General features: G+C 46.6%; 1 protein-coding gene across 1 annotated transcript; it reads left to right on the top strand.

Moving 5' to 3' along the window:
- Window positions 1–15,687: 15,687 nt before the first annotated feature.
- Window positions 15,688–18,977, top strand: LOC122393314. The gene is made up of 2 exons (XM_043389234.1): window positions 15,688–17,760; window positions 18,065–18,977. Exons 1-2 carry the CDS (start codon window positions 15,925–15,927, stop codon window positions 18,662–18,664), a joined length of 2,436 nt encoding a protein of 811 aa, XP_043245169.1. The 5' UTR covers window positions 15,688–15,924; the 3' UTR covers window positions 18,665–18,977.
- The last annotated feature ends 981 nt before the right edge of the window (window positions 18,978–19,958 follow it).

Here is a 19,958-nt window from a genome sequence, read left to right as displayed (position 1 = left end):
CTCAGCTACAGGCAGGTATCCGAACACCAAAGGATGAGGTTCGGCCAACCGGGGACGAATGACTTACGCATACCGACTGTGAATCAGCACTCTTGTGAGCCGCGCTCAACAGCGTGGCTCACGACTTTTTCAGAAGTGAGAGACTGGTACGATATGACAGATCTAATGCCTATGTTTGCGTCGTCTTTTGCACTCTGACTTTTATCTTCTGACTTCACTCTTCGTCGCTATTTTATGAATATGTCGCTCCTGGACGTGATGGGACAATGAAAAGTTTTATGTTACCATTCGCAGAATGGTAACATAACAGTGATGTCACGTGACCGACCTGACCTCATGAGACCTTAAAAAATTCCCAGATATACAAGTTGTGAGACCTCTGGAGGACACCATGTATGCGTCCTGTAACTTTCATCTCGGACAGCTATGGTCATTGGCGTCCAAAACAATGTCAGAACCAAACAGCCTTTTTCACTCTCGCACTTATAGGAAAGAGGGTTGGATTAACCCTCTTTACATTTTTTTAGATAAATCAGACATCAATTGAAATTTCAGTAACCCGTGATGTCACTAGGCAGCTTTATCACGCCATTTGTAAGCTCCCCTCCCGAAATCACTATTCGAAACCGTTAACGTGACGTAAAATAAATACCTACATTTATAGAAAGAACACCTTCCTAATTTTTTGCATACGTCTTCGCAATGAGCCAAATATTTTTTTACAGAAATAAAAATTCCGAAAAATTTGGTCCCAAGGTCCAAAAAATACAAATGAAAGAAAAATCGATGCGTCATACATATATCAAAAATAGCGTATTTTTCAAAATTTCAAAAATACATATTAATCTCTTTTTCATTGCAAGTTCAATGCTAAATAACATTTGGCATTTGAATAATCCGTCTTAGAGTTAGAGCCCGCCAAACTTAGCGCTGCAAAGCAAGATCCAAAAAATGTCATACACCATAACTCAAAAAATACTTATCTGATAAGCCTGAAATTGTTACAGGTGGATTCAGAGCCCCTGATTACCCCTGGGACCAATTCTCGTCAAATTCCGAGAGATGAGGGTGTCAAATTGGAAAAAAGTGGTACGATCTATCGTGGAATGCCCCAGGCTCACGCGGTGGTATATGCTGCTTTGCGCGCAACAAGTGCTGCACTTTCAGTTGCCAAACTATTGCTTCCAAATAAAGTCGCCATAGGAACAGCGGAGCGGTGATCCTAAAAGTAAACAAAAGTTAAAATATAATATCTTAAAAGCGGTGAATATTTTTTCGGTGAAATTTGGTAGATACTCGTTTTCGCTCTTTCTGAACAGAGCGACATCACTTTCGTACCAATTCATTAGCTTTTTGAAGGTGGGAAGATCCTTTTAAAGAACAGGGAGAGGCATTTATTTTGCTCCCCCTCGGAGAAGGGTTTGCATGTTTGAAGTAACAAACATTCTTGTAAAATATCTTAAAGGGACTATCCCACCTTTAACATGGGGTTTGAGTTGAGATAGCCAAGTTTGCGGCGAGGTTCAGAAACCACTATCTATCTAGGTTGCAACCCCCGCGGCCTCTTGGTGTTGAAGAAATTCGTTCCCTTCATTTGAAAATGGGCCTTGTACAAGGCCCTATCTTCAACATGGAGCGACCGTTAGTGTGACGTCACCTCGTTTAGTCATTCTGATTTAAATGGGTTTGTTCGTTGAAAAATCGCTTAAAACTTGGTCTGAACTTTGTTGTGGTGCCTACAGAGTAAAAAGAATCAGCTTTATGACAGTAATGTGGCCTGGGGAAGGAGGTAATTTTGGGCTGTGACGTGACATATTTGAAAGTTTGTGTTTTGAATATGGGAAGCCTAAGATGTTTAATGAAAAATAGATGCCAGAACCGTGTTCCTGGTCATCCAATCTATAAAGTCGGGCACAATTTAACTGGTTTTAACAACATTTTAGAAGGTGGGATAGTCCCTGTGTGTTTGTGTTTTCATTTCAAAAAAGTGTTTTCATGTATTCACCAACGTGTATCTGAAATAAATGCGGAACATTCTAGCTTACAAGCTTTGAGCAAGTGCGTAATCTGTGATTTAATGGAAAAAATGTTCAGCATATATCAGCGGCCCGACCCGGCCCGGCCTGGCTTCGCACCATGGCGCCTTTCATAGCCTTATGTCTCGGCACCGCTCGAATTCAAAGGAAAATACAATGCCAACTGAGACAAACATTCCAAGCTACCTCTGCTGTTAGCAAGATAGTTGACATGACTCGTTAGGTACAATAGTTAATTATGATGCTTAGATGCTTACTTTACGATGCAGTTAAAACTTAAAAAACATTAAGTTGTAACTATTCGTGGTACTGGTCGCTTACCTACATACTTCCATACATGCTTCCATCATCATTGGAGTGATGGCCCAGTTTGCAGTGCGTACAGCATTCAAAACGTGATGGAGATGACTGGTAAGTCACGAAAATTTTCCCGATTCTGGTGATGTGTAGCATAAAGTTCTAGTCAAAAGCAAAGCGTCCGCGTGAGTTAAAACCCTATTCCTGGCGGGGGGGGCCTCAGGAGCCCCCCCCCCTGAGGTTTTTTGGTTATTTCTCCCAAACGCGTTGAGCTAGGAAGCTCAAATTTTCTGACTTTTCCTAAAAGGCTTCTACGCAACATGTCTGAAAATTTTGAGTTGATCTGACCTCAGGTCAGGTCACCAGAGGCGGTTTGGTGACCCTACCTCAGAAAAGTTTGCAATCACGCCAGAGCTAGAGGTTTTGACCGATCAATTTCTTCTCTTCAGGCTTTAGTTAGGGTACCAGTATGTGCAATTTGTATATCTCGGAATTTTGATATTGGTGACCTAAGGTCAGGTCAGTGTCGCGACCTCCCCATTATAAGTCAATGGGGGAAAAATCAACTCCCTGTTTTTACCACTAAAACGGGTCGGAATGGCCCCATATACCATACATGACTTCATATACGATCAACCTTCACTACCTTGAGGTCTGTTTTGCTGTTGGGCAGCTGTGAGGTCATGTGACGTCATCAAAGGTCACCAAAGGTTTTTGGCCAATAACTCCGTACAGGAACAAGATACAGACGCGTGGATGGTCTCATTGTGTTCAGCTCGTCAAGACGCATCGAATGATATACATGATGACCTCGAGGTCACGTGACCTGAGGTCAACCTTTGACCTTGACCTTTCGAGGTCAACATATATATCATTCGATGCAAATTGACGAGAGGATCACGATGATGCCCTTAGTTTGTTCCTATCTTGACTAATTCGAAAGTTATTCGAGAAAAAACTCTCTCCATATCTAGCGCCGCCATTTTGACTTTTTCGACCCCTGTGACGTCATCTTTGACCTGACCTGAAAATGACCTTAGTAAAAATTGTAGATCTTGACCGTGCGTATCCGATGCCGTTTACCGTTTGTCGCTGCGATGTGTAGTTTTTGAGATCTAAAGGGGGGGGCCGAATCGGCCCCCCCCCCCCGCCAGTTTCTTGTCCCGGCGGAGCCCACCAGGAATAGGGTTAAAGCTATGTTTAAGCGAGATTTGTTGTATTTTCAGACGATACCGCCGATTTTTCCCGGCTTCTGTATCTTCTGAGCGACGCCACTGCCATGGTTCAACTTGACTCGCAAGAGCAAATAACTCTAACCAGCCTTCCATTTTTATAAATCTGCAAGCACAGCCCCATGCAACGGACTGCATGCATGCCTAGATACAGGTCAATCACCCACAACGGGCACGCCTCGATACTTCACGGACCTCTGCTATAATGATACCATACCCCGCACCGTAGACAGTGTTAACACTTGCTTCACGTGCAAAGAGAGAAAATTATCAGCTATAGTGTAACTGATTTGTTAAACGTCTAGACAATTAACAAACTGTTAAACGTCTGGTAGACATTTCTGCCATTTGACCGTCTCAAGTTATTTTCACCAGTATGCGCACTGCGCAGTGAATGAAACACAATGAAACATCACTTTCCGCTTCTTGTTTAATTGTTTTAGGGACTTAATTTTCAATGAACCTGTCATTTTTTTTTTATTCAGGCCTCCCTCCAACGGGCTCTTATCTTGTCCCAATTACAGGAGGGCTCGATCTCCGTCTAGCCCCTGTACCCCACCCCTCAGGCTACGGCTGAAGTGGGAGCCTACCCCACACCCGGTGACACAGCCGGGGACGACGCCCGCGAAACGGTAGAAACGGGGAAATAGGATACCCTATCGTTAATTACATAGTCACTTTCCACTCGTCCGCTCCATCATTGCGTACGAACCTCACCTTTTGGCTGTTTAATGGTCGTACGTTCCCGTCGCGTGTGCTCATACTCCTTGCGGCGTCTTACCATAACTGCCAAACACGCCAACGGGATATGATGGAATGTTCATATCTGGATTATAGAAGCTGGACACAAGTAACATGTACGATCACACATCCAACAGTTACAAGCCGACCCGCGGTAGTTTATCGTGAATGTACGCGCTAACTTTCGCCTTAACCGACTGCGCCACCAGGGCCACAGTGTTTACAAGTTCAGACATTACGTTGTCTGGACTGTTTTCTATAATATTAAACCGCGAGTAGGTAGAACAAATCTTTTAAACGTCGAGCCGATAGGTGAGACGTTTAAAAGATTTGTCTACCTATCTACGAGCGGTTTAATAATTTTATTCCGTACCGCCGATATCTTCTGGGCGCTTAAAGCTAAAATCTACATTCTATATAAGAAATAGGACATACTAGGGTTACCCGCGTGCTCCGCAACGCGAAGGGGGGATTTTTGACCCGTGGGTATTGGGTTGGTCTGTGTCGATTTGGTTGGTAGATATCCATTTCGTTCGATTGCTTTTTGACGGCCAAGCATTTTGTAAGAAAACAAAAAGATACATCGCATCGAGGTGCCCGTGTCGTATTATCATGCATTCTACTTTAGAATGATTCGAAAACTGGAGGGAAGTCTTTTGAGGGCCATCGATGAATTTCGCTAAAAATGACAATGTAATGGTTTGGAACATTTACATTTTTAAGGATACTGTTGCTAATCATGCAAAAATGAAGAGTGAATATTGGACAGAATTGAATGCTCTATCCAATGGTACCATATTCAATTGCCAAAGGTATCAGGTCATGCAGCAAACCCCGTGTGATTAATAAAGTGGCACAAAATTGACAAACACCATTTTCTCCTGTGATTTGCACCACCTTGATTTGGATCAATCAGCTTTTCACAATTTTTATATGAGAGGCGGTACCTTTCTCTTGCAAATAGGCGTTGATTCAACTCGCTCCATTTAACGGTCACCTAAAAATAAAATTAATTCCAAAATCCCTCAAAAACCGCAATTTTTCAAATAAAAGTGCCCTCTCCGGTGCACGTGGCGCGTGCTATCCTCTGCATTGCACACCATTCAATAGCCCGTTCAATTATCTACACGATGCTGTTTTTCCCGTGCCGGTCGGACCCCTGGTCACCAAGATATTGCACGGGGACCGGACCCGTGTCGGCCAAAATTTGCCGTTTTCGCCCGATTTCGCACGCCGATTTATACATGTAAAGTCTATGACGCGAATTTGCACTTTTTGGGCACGCGCCACGCGCTCCCTATCAATCCGATCGAGCTGAGACCCCTCAAAGGCACGTCGCACATCCTTGATCTATAAGTTGTGCAAATTTCACCGGGCTAGGTGCAACGGTCTGGCCTGTAGTCCACGCAAAGCACGACCAAGTCGGGACCTCGGTAACGGACAGACGCACCCTCCTCAAATAGTAATATAGATTTCAGACTAGACGAAACGTCTACTACACGTTTAACAGTTTGTTAATCGTCTAGACACTTAACAAATCAGTAGTACACCACATCTGATAATTTTCTCTCTTTGCACGTGAAGCAATTGTAACCACTGTCTATGGTGCGGGATAAAACGTTATATCTGTCTCTCCTTCTCTTTGTCTCTGGCTCTGCTGAACTATAGTACCTATGTCGTATTTTCATGGCAGGAAAGATCACGTACAATGTTTTTCTGCACGGCTACGATAATGCTATAAAAGGGATATCTCGGCGCAGGAAAAAAACAGCATCACTTCCTCCGTATATTACAAAAGATGTTGAACAAGTCACAATTCAAAAGCAACAGACAAATCAACAATGCATGAGTATTGGGTGAATGATACGGAGCGTCCTCTCAGAGAACTCCTCGAGACATGGACTGATGTCGGCTCCTTCACAGCGTGACACCGGTCGTCACAGAAGGAGGGTCGGGACGGCGTCAAATGTGACGCCGTCAGCCTGGATTTGGGCGCCACTCCAGACAGGCGTGTGGTTAAGAACCGCCCGCCATAAATTTACCAGTAGTGTCCTCCATAGTAGCGAGGCTTGTAGTAGCGACGCCTGTAGTAGCGGGGCTTGTAGTAGCTCCTGAAAATAAAACGAGGAAGACACATGTCAATAAATGAATGATGCAATGCCGTAAATTGTCGACCATTCACACGGAACTCTCCGGGGTAAAAAGAGATACTTACTTACCTAACATACACCTAATTGATTGGATAACTCAGAATGAATTCAAGTAAGCTGATTATGCCTTGGGCCATTAAAAAAATGCGATGAAGTATTTATCGACTTGTTATTCAATTTTTCCTATGGATCACTTACGAATGGATCTTCGGTTCAACCTACCGACTTGAAAGATCAGTCTGCTTTACGTCTTATGAAACCTGCACATAAACGTTAATTTACTATTTTAGATTTATTTAAGGGCGTCAATTAACCGCCCTGCAATGCCCTGCAGGGGACGTTATTTTTGCAGCCTACCTGTAGTATCTCGGCCGGTAGTAGTAGGACCGGTAGTGTGTCTCGGCACCCTCCAGGTCATCCCCGCCCAGGTCACCGCCTTCCAGGTCGTCTGTGACCGGGACTACGTCCAGGTCACCGGTCTCCGGCTCCCACAGGGCGGCCGCGGAGCACAGGGCCATCCCGGCCACCAGCAGCGCAAACAATAGCGTCTGTGGATCGCACAAAACACTCGTTAGTCGTCACTAATTAACACGCAATCGGTGCATAGAGTTGCTGCCTGATACATGAATCAATAAACGTACTGCTATTCCATCAACAAATCAGCAAAAACAGGAGCAAAAATGAAAAAAGTAAGAACAGGCGGCCAAATTTTCCCCCTGAAATTGTCAGCCCGACCCCAACTCACCAGCTTCATAGTGGTGTACTGCGTTGGAGGGACGTCTCGAGATGCCTAGAGCGGGTTGATCTCTGAATGCTGAGAGCACCACACACCCTCCGTTATATAGGAGGAAGGAGGCGGGGCCATCCGATCGTCTGGTGACGTCACACCCCGCCGAGGCACCGCCGACAGGTGGCGCGGACCAGGATTACTTTACTGCGCAGGCGGTCTGTCTGAGGAGGGTTAATTTGCATCGGAACTGCCCGAGGTCGTCTACGGGACTGCGGCCGGAAAACACCAGAGTCTGTCCGCGGAGGATGCCCTAAAGGAGAGGACTAGGGGAAAATAGAAGACAAGTGACTATTGATTTTGAGTTTGTTAGCTTAACTTCAAATAAAAATAACTGAAGTCCCATGCGCCTGAGTACCGACCTAGTTAAGCTGCGACTTGCTTTAACCCGCGCATGACTGAGGCGAGGGGCTCTAAAGAGCCCCCTCCCGCTTTTCTGCAATATCTTCTAAACCGCTGGATGTCAGGGGCGGAGCTTCCTTTACAGTTGGTGGGGTAGCTGCCCCACCAACTTGCCATTCTGCCCCACCAATAAGCGTTTTGCCCCACCAACTTTGGCTTATTTATAGTATTTTGTTACTTTGCAAATCAATCTTTTCCGCATTGAGGAGCTTCAAAATGTCTGTGTAATACAAAATAGTGAATATGTAATTATAGGGACTGATTCAGTAAGGCATTTTATTCAAGTTGACAATCAAGACATTGTAAATTTGACGACTTTTTGCCCCACCAACGTTCCTGGAAAACATCCACCCATGCTGGATGTACCTATCAACACGAAACTTGCAGCACCTTCGGCTGCATCAATTTGACACCTTGTGCCCAAAGGAAAATTTCGTAGGCCGTAGCTACCATAAATCAGCCGGAAATGACGTCAGAGTGACGTAATGTTCGGCCGATTGTGATGTAAAGCATTGAACTACGGCAATCGTTTACTAGAGCTCAGTTACAGTAGGTATTTAAATGCAAGTTATGAATTATCGGTGAAGCCAACAAATCACTAAAAGAAAATATTGTTGGCTCCACCGATAACCTCATAACACAAATAAGTCCTCACATAATCAGTATTTATGCTAGATCCAATTTTTTGCATGATCAGAGGACTCCGAATACACAGGGCTATCAAAATGATAGGTATCTCGGATGTTCAAAATTTTCAAAATTTTGAAAATTACTAGAATTATTAAAACTTGAACTTTGTCCAAAAGGTTTTTTTTTGTAAAAAGAAACGATACAATTCAAACGATAAACGATACAACGATACAACGATAGAAACGATAAAATGATCTAATCTATGAAGTTTTAGCTAAATGCGATTTATAGTAATATTTCACCATTTTCAATTTTCAAATCAGTTTTTCAATACCTTTTTGACATCATACAACAACATAGATAGCGCCATAGTGTTATAGAGCTCAAACTGCATCTGAATAATGATAGGCAATTTTTTTATTGAAAAATTTCAACTTCAAAATTTGACCGTCTTTGACCTGAAAGTGACCTGACCTCGGCTATATACAGCTGAAACTACTGGTTTCAAATGACACAGACGACACTGTTTTCGAAATCTGCCTGAAATGGACCATAAAACATTTGTCACATGACTGATGTATGATATAACATCTTATGACCTAGGATGACCTGGCCTTGACTTGCAAAATAAAAAAAAAAGTTCAGTACTCTCAGGATATCCTTAGACATATATCAACGGATAACGAGTGTGTAGATCAACTGATGAGCCTGATCTGACGTGTAAGCCGGCGGCCAGAGCCCACGTCGTGAACAAGCCAAAATGTTGATGTTTTTACTCTGACCTGACCTATGACGTCATCGAAGACATCGAGATCAATGAAACTAACCTTTTCTCAACAGTTTGTCAACTGTTCAGGGCATCAGACGCCGTTTGAATTTCGACAATCGACCCTGTCGTTTCGGAGCTGGGGAGAGGGGCTCTGGAGAGGATAGGAGCCCCCCCCCCCTCCAGTCAACCGTGCTATTGAAAATACCCCTGTCATGGGCGGGTTAATTCTTTTGCACCGGGCATACACTCGAAAAAAGTCTGTCGTGATAATAGTTACCTAGTCAGCTGTAGGTTCGCGTTACGAACATACGTGTAATTCAAGAGATAGGTTTCTACGAGATTTTTATTTGCCGATCCAAGGAAGGAAGGTATTTTGGGGCCAGAGGCTTCTGGCTCAGGTGCAGTAGATAACTCTTGGAAGTAAAACGTGAATGATTGATTGATGACGAGAAGCGTAGAAATTGAGCCTGTACTTACATTGGATTGCGTTTTTCTATTTGCTGATGTTTTCGCCCCTAATGGAGCTAAAGCCTCGCAGAAAAACGAGCGTGTGCGCCGTTACGAGACGCAGCGACTGGTACCCGATTTTAATGTCGACCAGTGAACTCTGATGTCAGGTCAAGTGCACCAAGGTACGGGTTCAGTTTTGGTTTAAAAAATCGCCAAAAATGATCACAGAGCCGCATCACAGAGCCGCTGTTTTGCCCCATGCTCTTGCTCAGGCAAGTCGAATGTTATACTTGTTGTTAAGGTGAGACGGCTTGAGGTTTTGACATCGGGTCAAGATCAAGTCAGAGCTTCTCAGGTTGAAGCTCGTCGAAGAAGGCAATATCGCATAGAATTCGATTCAGCATGTCTCTTTTAGTTCCTACTGGTGGCTTTTCGACTCGCAGCTCAATTTGATCGATGATTATTGACAAAAACTCCTCTCATTCTAGTGACGTCATAAATGACGTCAAGCAAGGTTAATGCTTCAAAAGTGGGCATCAGACCTTACAAGAAATGCATGAAGTCCTGATTCCAAGTGCTTGAGGTAGCTTTAGATCATTCCTGGCGCAAACAATATGCTAGTTTCCATAGTTCCACCATTGACCTATAATGATGAGGTCACGTGATCAACCATAGCCTCAGGTGACCCCTAGAAAAACTGAGATGCATAAGTTGTGAGACCTCTAGGGACACCAGGTAGGTGCTGTAAGCTTCATCTCCCTCATGTGAAAGCTCCTCTGGCACTGAGGGCATTGCGAAGTTCGACATTTTAGGACAGTGCAGATGTTCACATATGTCGTCGTAGGTCAGTGAACTGACCTGACATGAAAATGGGACTGGTGTCACTGGGTCCGGCTTGAATCAAAGGTCAGGCAGGTATGTCAAATTTGACCCCTTTTATCTCCAGCGTGTGTTGAGCGATAGTCTGACAAGTGACAAGTGACAGAGCTAAGAAAGAACGGATTTAAAGCGCAGCAGTTAATGCACGTGTCTCCTATAGATAACTTCAAATATGCCCGAGATAATTTCTGACAAATTTAAGCACAGGTAGGCTATCCCCAACGTCCAATGCACGTGTTTAGTGCTTCGGGGCGCCCTAGCTCCGTTCTTCCTTAGGTTTGTCAGAATAAAGTTCCGAGAAGAAAAAACATTGGGAGCTTGCGAGATTAAACCAGCCGACACTTCCCTTGCCGACTCTCCCGCAGGAACACCGTCCAGACTATACAGATAACTTCATGTCGCCGCCCGGGTGACCCCAGGTCACCAACCGGCCGCCTCTGCTCTCCTCTCGGCGGCGTGGGTGCGTTCCGTTCGGGTGACTCCAGGTCACCACCCGGCTGACCCCAGTTCGCGCCGGCCACCTCTGCTCTCCTCTGGGCGGCGCGGGTCCCGGACCGGGGGATCCCCGGACGACACCGCCCGCTCCAGAGCCGCCCCACGGCGCAGCGCAGCGGAAGCCGCATAAGGCACTGTGGCGCAGCGCCGCGCCGGGGCCGGCGGGGCGGAACGTCCGGAGATGAGTTTAGTGAACCATGAATTATTTATAGGTGAATCACCAGGGTCAATGTCAGATTTAGATTTCAGGCTGAGTTCATGTGAAGTCAAAGAACAATAAATTTTAAACTTGCATGCCAGGGCCCGGGGAACGAATTTGCATCATTGCGTAGTAGCTACCTACATGTTCGAGCGTGCCCATAATGCATCATTCAATTATCCCTCGCTGGCCGATGGGGGAGGAGGGGGCAGGTGCCACCCTGTCAGTTTCCTACCGGATGCTTGGGAGGTGTTAGCAATTGAGGGCTGAGCTGAAAGCAGTCATACCTGAGTCTTAACCCTCGCATGTGTGCGGCGTTTTCCAGCTTCTAATGTGTAGGGGGGGGGGTCGGTTGGACCCCCCCCCCCTTGCCGTTTGGCCCCTGATCGAGCTAGAGCTTCGCGGAAAAAACGAGCGTGTTGCCCGTGACGAGAGGAAGCCGATGATACCCAATTTTAAGGTCCTAGGTCATTGGTTGACCTTCCAGGTCAGGTCAATGACCCAAGGTCGGGAAAATCGGGGCCTGTTAGAAAGTCGTAAAGTGTGGCTGCTAAGGGGTTTTTCGGGGTGCTGATCACGAATATCGTGTTAGTTTTGATCACAGATGATGTCTTTAAGCATTTAGACCAGGTCGGGTCAGGTCAGGTCAGGTCAACCAGTAGGCGTCGTGACGGGTATTAGTATTACGTGTCAACCGCCTCTGACAGCTTCGTAACATGTTACGAAGTCACCAAAACTACTTCGTAAATGTTCAAATGGTTGCTAAATTCGAATTCAGCTCCAAAAACTAGCCTAGAAACATGTAAAACTCGAAAAAGTGAACCGAGGTCACCAAAGGTCAATGACCTGACCTGACCTTCAGGTCACCTTGACACCCACCCTAATGCATGGGAGCAACATCAAATCACATGTTTGAACGTTTGAAACCGCGAAAAGCTTGCAAACGCGCGGCTAATGCGAGCCGACATACGCGGAATCGCGATTCCGGCCAAACATGGTCTCGGAAAAGAGGTCACAGGTCAAAGGTCATTGGGGTCAGGGTCATGAAATTTTCAGGGTAGGTGTAAAATTGATCAATGCGAGGGTACTGAAAGTTTCGTCGCGATCGGCCGCTTTTTACGCGAGTTATTCGCGAAAAACCATGGGGGGGGGTCCATCCGACCCCCCCCCCCCCCCTACACATGCGAGGGTTAATACTCAAGCCAGATCTTGCAACTCGACAACACTTCCAGGTCCGATAGGCCACAGACGTATGACGTCAAGAGTTCGGTACAAAAATATCGCAGCCTCGCAACACCCTCAGTGTGAGGAATTACGTATTCCCTGGGAGATGAAATTGAAACAAAATAGCAGTAGCTCCCGAATCCTCTCAAACTGTTATCTTTCGTCTTTCATAAAGGTCAGGGTGGACACGCGACCTCACCATTCAACAATCGGCTACAGGTATTGTCGCAAGGCTTTGTTCAAAGGACTATTGCTACAAGCGCGTATGGCCTTGTTCAGGTGCGTGCGGCCCGCTGCAGATCCGGGTTATTAATTCAACGACTGACCGGTTCTGCAGAGGTTTCCGCGTCGTTCCTCGAATAAGCTTATGCGCTTGCCGCATGACGCTCCTTATATGATCGCGCTGTGCGTGAAAGATCCTGTATAAAAGCGTGCGTGAATTATCAAATACACAGAGTGCTCGAGACCGGCTTTGGGGACGCATCGGCACACCGAACCTCCAGTAAGTCGGCGATTCCACCGGCCGACACAATGGTGGCAGCGGCGGTCGAGGGGACTTGTGCCCCTCACCACGGACCCCAGCCTCTACATCTGCACTGACATCGCAGACTGGTTAGTCCGTGCTCCGTGACAGTGTATCGCCCCTACGTCGCGTCATCGACTAGGGAGCTGATCATCCTGGACTCGTCATCGTCCAGCAGCACCGTCTCCAGTGAGTAGCTCTGCCCAGCAAGACTATCTGCCCTGCGGTAACGTCATCAGCTGCCCTGGACTCGCTACGGAGCCCGCCGACAGCGCACGGCTCATCAGCCCGCGCCGTCCTCCTCAGCATCATCGAGTGATGGACACCACCTCGCTGAAAGACTCAAGCTCGGAGGAGAGAAGATAAAACAAAAACTTCAACGCTAAATTCAAGAGAAATTGGCACCGAAATCAAGAAAATTCACCCATTATGAACTTTTGCTGTATTTTCGTCAAAAAGTGACAGTGAAATTGTGCTGTGAAATTTGTTTTAACTTCGATGTGTTTTAAAAACCGTACTGTTTCATTATCCGTTTTCGTCAGTGTTCTGTCGTTTGTTGTGCTTCATTGTGGTTGCTCACCCCAAAATTTACGGAGAAATTGCAAATGCGCTTAATTTTTACCTGCATTTTGCAGTGTCACTTTGACACTTATAAGCATAAAAAGAGCATATTCTGAAGTCGGTATGAACATTCAAATACGTTAATCGTGGTCAATTCACTGAAATTATATTGTATTGATATTCGGCCAGAGATGCCGAGGGCCATGGAGATGCCCAGGGACGGTCCCCGCCAAGAGTGCGGAGGGATCGCCCGGTAGTAGGTGTAATTGTCACGAAACTTACTTATCTGTTCATACCATTTTGTGATACGCTCATATGGAAATTTCTTTCTCCGTCAGCTAAACGTTTCCTCTCTTTGTTATGATCGCTTCGGTTCCCTACGCTTCCCTGGGGGAGGGAAGATAATGTGGGACCGATTCCCTTCTTCCATATCATGATAAAGAGAGTACACGTTCAAGCTTTGTTACAATGAAATACCCGTCACTTTCCCCTTCGTGACGGCACCGCCCGACGACCTAGATATACCAGAAGGTCGGCGGACCGGTCCTTCATTGTGCAACCACCTTGCATATAACGCACAGGCACTGGCGAACCCCAATCAGAATCAGAACCACAGTTGGAATACAAGTCTCGGCCCGCTCAGTCTTCTCTCCATCCGCGCCTCCGCGACAATGGTGTTTGCGATTCGTTCTTCCGTAAACCGTTCGACTGGAGACACTCCAGCCCAAATCTTCACAGGCCGAGATCCGATCCTCCCTTTAGATGTAGACGCACAGGTTCCATTCGATCCGTTCTCATCCATCGATTCTTACCGCGACGTCCTTCACAAACATTTGGATTCTCTTCACTCCGTCGTGCGTGCAAACAACGAATCCGCTATTTTGGCACAAGAACAGTCTCACGCGACACAAGACCAAACCCCATCCTTTCCTCCCAACTCCCTTGTGTTCCTTCACAATCCTCAGTTCAAGCCCGGTTTGACTCGCAAATTCCAAAAAGTCAACCGCGGCCCATACCGTGTGCTGCACATGACGAGCCCCGTGAATGCTCGTATACAGCACACCTCAAACCCTGACGACGTGCAGCTCGTCCACGTCGACCGGCTGAGGCGTTTTACTGAGCACACACAGCTCAAAGCCTCAGAAGATCCTTCTCGCAGTTGCGAACCTGACGGTGGTTCCGTAGGCCAGGCCACTCAGCGCAGTAATACTGATGCACACCCGCTCATTACACTGCCGGTCACGCCAGGGATTTCTGCAGGACCCCGCTCTGCTGAAGAAGCAGATCTTGCGGCACCAGAAGTGCCTGAATACAATTTAGCCCTATTAGAGGAACTATGGCAAGTTCCAGCGGCCCCTGCGGTAGACCCAGGTCCCCGACAGGACGAGCCGGCCTACAATCTGAGGCCGCGCCATCATATACGGCCGCCAGATAGATTCCGCCAGTGAGCGGACATGAAAAGGCATGCTAGATTAAGGAACGCGTTCCCTTGTATATATCCCCGTTAGGATAAGATGATGATTCGTCACTGACGACAATGATTACAGTTGCCAATGTTCACGATATATCATATATATCTGTTGAATAATTTTTGAAATGATTTGTACGCCGTACGTTCAACCGATAACATTAAAAGACCCGTTCTTTTTCAGGTGCTTAGAGAAAGCCGTGGTACAATCATGCAGCACCCACTTCCAAAATTATTCATTGTACTTCAGTATATCTCGTTCTCTTTAGGCCTATACCATATATGTTATTATCATCGTACCACCGAATGGTGCGCAATCGGAGATTTCGACCCTCCCGTGCTGGAACTGCCCGACAACATTTGTGCCGTGGAACAATGCCCAGAACACCAAACTTGTTTAATGTGCTCCGACTGCCCCGTCGTTAATTGGGTAACTTTCGCTCAACATAAAGGCACGCTGTATGCCCCGACACATTTTCTTTCTCAACCGCATTTCGAAACCAATGGGACCCATGCTGCCTATGATTGTACCAGACGGTTAGACGACGACCGCCGACGCCAGGCAGAGGTCTGCAATTGTCCTGAGACGCAGCCCTGCCACGGCGACGAAGCATTTTGTAATAAGCTTCCCTGTGATAATCAGTCTTCATGCTCTTGTGTTACCCGCTTTGCTAGTTTCCATTCTTATCTGCAAATTTCCCATGATTTTGGATTCGAAGACCCTCTTCTAGTGTCATTCAAAGCTTGTTTTTACCAAAGCCCAATCAACTTGGCACCCGCTAGAAAACTTCTAAGCGTAGACACTGCCAACTTTCAAAATGACTTCGCCGAAATTATTTTTTATGATCCTGTTTTTACTTTCAATACTTCAGGAACTTTCATCGCCAGGAAAGATGGCCTCGAAATTATCCATACTGTTTCAGATACCGATCGCCAATTTGTTCTTCCAACTGAACTACGTTACACAGAAGGCACGTTATCGTTTACGTTTGTTTCCCCCGATGGTAACGTTTTGTCTGGCTCAGTTTTGATCCCCAGTTCTACTCGATGTTCTAGAATCTCCTGTACTTTTTGCAAAGAAATGTTGTTGAATCTTTCATGCCTACCCCACACCATTCAGTACTTAGTTTATGGATTTATCATCGTTGTTTCTGGTCTAGTTATTATCTACGTTCGATCTGCCTGTAACGCTATTTTCAGTATACTTCGTACTATTTGCTACATTATCTTTGGCATTTACCGTCTTGTCCGTTCTTGCTTCCGCCTTTCTCTACGAACGGGCGCTGTAGCTGGCCATACATCCCGCCGCCAGATTTCTACAGCCTTCTCTAAAATCTCAAAATTTGCCGATTCACCCAATCAGGTACAGACACCACCCGCTCCTAAATCTATGCAGCTTAAGTATAGTGTGGTTATTCTTATTTGTTTTTTACCGCTCATTCTGGCTTCTTCTATTCACGATGACTGCAATGAACTCAAAATAATATCTTCTCGTATATCGCAGTGTCAAACACTGCCCACAGGTAAGCAATCCTGTGTTATCTCAGGACAGGCACAGCTTAGTCTGAGTAACATAGGTTCTACGACTTGCATGTTCTTTTCGGACGACAGTGGCGCCAATGTTTATTACCTTCGGATTAAATTTGAAGACGTCTTTTGCCAATGGACCACAATTCACCAATATTATACTTTTCCGGTTTCCGTTGAAATTTCTTCCAAGTTGATATGCCCTAACTTTGAGTATTGCAGCTGGGGAGCCAAATGTGTTCCTCGGCGAGAATACTTTCCGGAAATCACCAAAGAATCACTTTCATGGCCCGGCATCACGTCATGCATTTCTATTCCGGCAAAAACTAGATTTTGTGGCGTCATTCATTATGATCCCTGCCTTCATTTCCGCTGGTACCTACTCCCACAGTACAATGCCACCTATCGTGTTGACAAGATTACAGGGCATACCTGTCAACCGATCATTACCATTTCGGAAGCTATCGACAATCGTTTAGTCAATACCACGACATCCGATCAAGTTATTACAAATTCTGGCATTGAACTGAATGTCTTAGGTACCTATGACCAGCCCCTATCCCTGCCATCCCCATACCTCGTCCAAAACGTCCATGACTTTTCTGACTCACATCTGGAATCCGCTTCTTCTCCATCTCAGCCTACCCCAGGTCAATTGGGTGACATTCAGGCCCCCAAACCGCTGTCTACCGATTTTATTTTTAGCCCCCTCATGGTTGACTGCACTAACTACGAAACAACCCTTCGATGCCATATCCCTCAAAGTTACATTTCGGTTATCCAGAATCAGCGTCCTAATATCCTTCCTCGCGCCGTTCATAACCACCACCTTTACATTAATTCGGACGGTGTTTTGCAATCTAAACTACTTCGGAGTGCCCCAGTAAATATTCACATACGCTTCAATGACATGTCCCTTGCCATATCCCATTACAAAATTTGTCCTCGTATTGAATCGATTGATTCAGTCACTGGGTGTCATTCATGTCCAGTGGCTGCCAAAATTATCATACGAGCCAAATCCATCTGCTCTCCAGGTACGGTTTCCGTATCCTTCAATAATATCCCACTTTCATCCCGTGCAGTGGCCTTATCCACTGACAGCTCCCTCGTGACAATTCAGTTCGTTACGTCGGTCCCCTGTCACGAGGAAAGACTGTGTCTTTACTATAACGAAATTAAAAGCTGTGAACCCGTCTCTTTCTGTTTAGATACCCCGACTCTTTCCCTCACCCAGCGCAATGAGACGGTCGCCCAGTCCACAGCCGTTATTCACTCTAGTGGTCTCTTTGATTCTTTTCTTTCGACCACTTCTTCATTGGGAACTACACTACAGCAGGGTCTCTACTGGTTCTTCGCTATTATCGCCGCTATCTTCATCTTTTCGATGGTAATCAATCTATGCCGTCGATAGCCCCTATACATACATCTTGGCTATATCATTTCTTCGGCTGCTCGTCAAGACCTTCATTTTCGGTTGTATCACCATGTACTTACGGCTAATGTCATGGCGGTCTGGCGGCAACTATCTTGATGTGTTGCCCCACATGTTTCATATGCATACCTACTTGCATCCACTTCAGCCAGATCGTCATAAAAAAAAAAAATCATGTATAGTTTTTAAGGCTTGTATATGTCTGTTCGTTTGTCTTGTGTACGTATGTGCCATTGATGAAAGATTTTGTATGTTGCAGACAGCCGATCATACTCGCATCGCCTGTTGCTGCATGCCGACTCACTCCTCATGGGCCACAATGGACTGTCAAATACACACGGCTGACCGATCTTCACGTCTCCGCTGCCTGGCCAAGGGCCCGGCCGGCAGCCGGGACGTCGAGTACCCGCCGAGTCAACCACACCGCCACTGGTACCTGACTCCATGGCGATTATCCGGCGTCGCATTCACGGGACCACATTACCCGAGTGCGGTCAAAATCGCCCTACAAGTACAATCGCCACACAACCATGGTCCGGTACCAGTGCATCGACTCGAGACGTCCCCGTCGACTTCTGCTCGCGCACCATCCAGAGGTCCCCTCCACCAACGGCCGTCGCTGTCGACTCCAGCCAGTTGCCACCACAATCACTGGCCGCCAGCAGTCGACAGTACCGCCCGCTCCAGCCGGCCGCGCCTTCTGTCACTGTCCACTGACGGTGACCTCATCGGCGCGGCTCTGTCATGGGCCGGGACCTCGGACATCAAGATCCGGAGGATCTACACATCTCCGCGCTGCGAGCAAGTCACCCACCAGCTCGGGACGTCTACTTCTTCACTCGGTCGTGTGTTGTTCTGACGCCTCCTATTGTCGGCTCATGGGGGAGGGGAGGTAATGTCGCAAGGCTTTGTTCAAAGGACTATTGCTACAAGCGCGTATGGCCTTGTTCAGGTGCGTGCGGCCCGCTGCAGATCCGGGTTATTAATTCAACGACTGACCGGTTCTGCAGAGGTTTCCGCGTCGTTCCTCGAATAAGCTTATGCGCTTGCCGCATGACGCTCCTTATATGATCGCGCTGTGCGTGAAAGATCCTGTATAAAAGCGTGCGTGAATTATCAAATACACAGAGTGCTCGAGACCGGCTTTGGGGACGCATCGGCACACCGAACCTCCAGTAAGTCGGCGATTCCACCGGCCGACAGTATTATATCCTAATCATCGTACAGTATGTAGGTATGTACCATAGGTGCCTACTGCCTACTAAAGTCAATGAAGAATATGACTAGATGCCGGCAGCGCTCGTGCGTTGCCTTGGGCCAGAATTGGAGGATCCATAGCCCAATGAAATGTGCATTATTTTGGAGGCCTTGCCTGGGACTACCATTGAACCGATTTTGAGGTTGATAGCTTAAAATTTCTTTGAGCCAGAGGACCTCACGTCAAAACGGTTTTCCGACCCTAGCACGTGCAGCCTGCACCCCTCGCAGACGGTGACCCCCCTGGAAACTGGTTCAAGGTGTTACCGATGTGTCCCGCCAGTATGGCTTTGCCCGTGACCTCGGGTCGACCTGTAGCCTTGACAAAAAAAAATCGTGTCACCGAAACTTTGAAGCGGAATAGCATGTGCCACGAAGCACCGAGCGAACCGATGCCAGCACCAAAAGTTTACCTCGCCGGAGACGAATCAAACGGTCCCACTTTCGTCCCGATCGGTCCACCCATTTTGACTCCAGGTCCAAAAAAGCTTGGACAAACTCACATACTCACTCACTGACAAACAGGTTCAGCCCAAGGCCCTACATAGACTTTTTTCAGCGACCCACCAATGGGAATTTCCGGATGCATGCTATCGCATACTTTTGATCCTCCAATTCTGGAATACTTTACTGTAGGTAGCTCTGACTCCAGAAATGATTAAAAGCTACCTCAAGCACATAAAAATCGTGATCTTATAGGCCTACACTCTTCGCCAGGCCCGATGCTTAACTTTTGTATCTCGGACCTTACACGACCATAGGAAATGACGTCATTAGAGTTCTTCGTCACTATAGTCTGTTTTTCGTATCTTCTACCTTCACTCAAAGACGGTAAACTCTCTAATCACGTGCTCCAGAGAACATCTAATCAAATCAACACCGCTGCAAAGTCAATT

This window comes from Amphibalanus amphitrite, unplaced genomic scaffold (genome assembly GCF_019059575.1).
Source record: "Amphibalanus amphitrite isolate SeventyFive unplaced genomic scaffold, NRLGWU_Aamphi_draft 000024F_arrow, whole genome shotgun sequence".
In the NCBI taxonomy this organism is placed as follows: domain Eukaryota; kingdom Metazoa; phylum Arthropoda; class Thecostraca; order Balanomorpha; family Balanidae; genus Amphibalanus; species Amphibalanus amphitrite.
The sequence above is the reverse complement of the archived record's forward strand: the minus strand, read 5'-3'. Positions and strand labels throughout refer to the sequence as shown.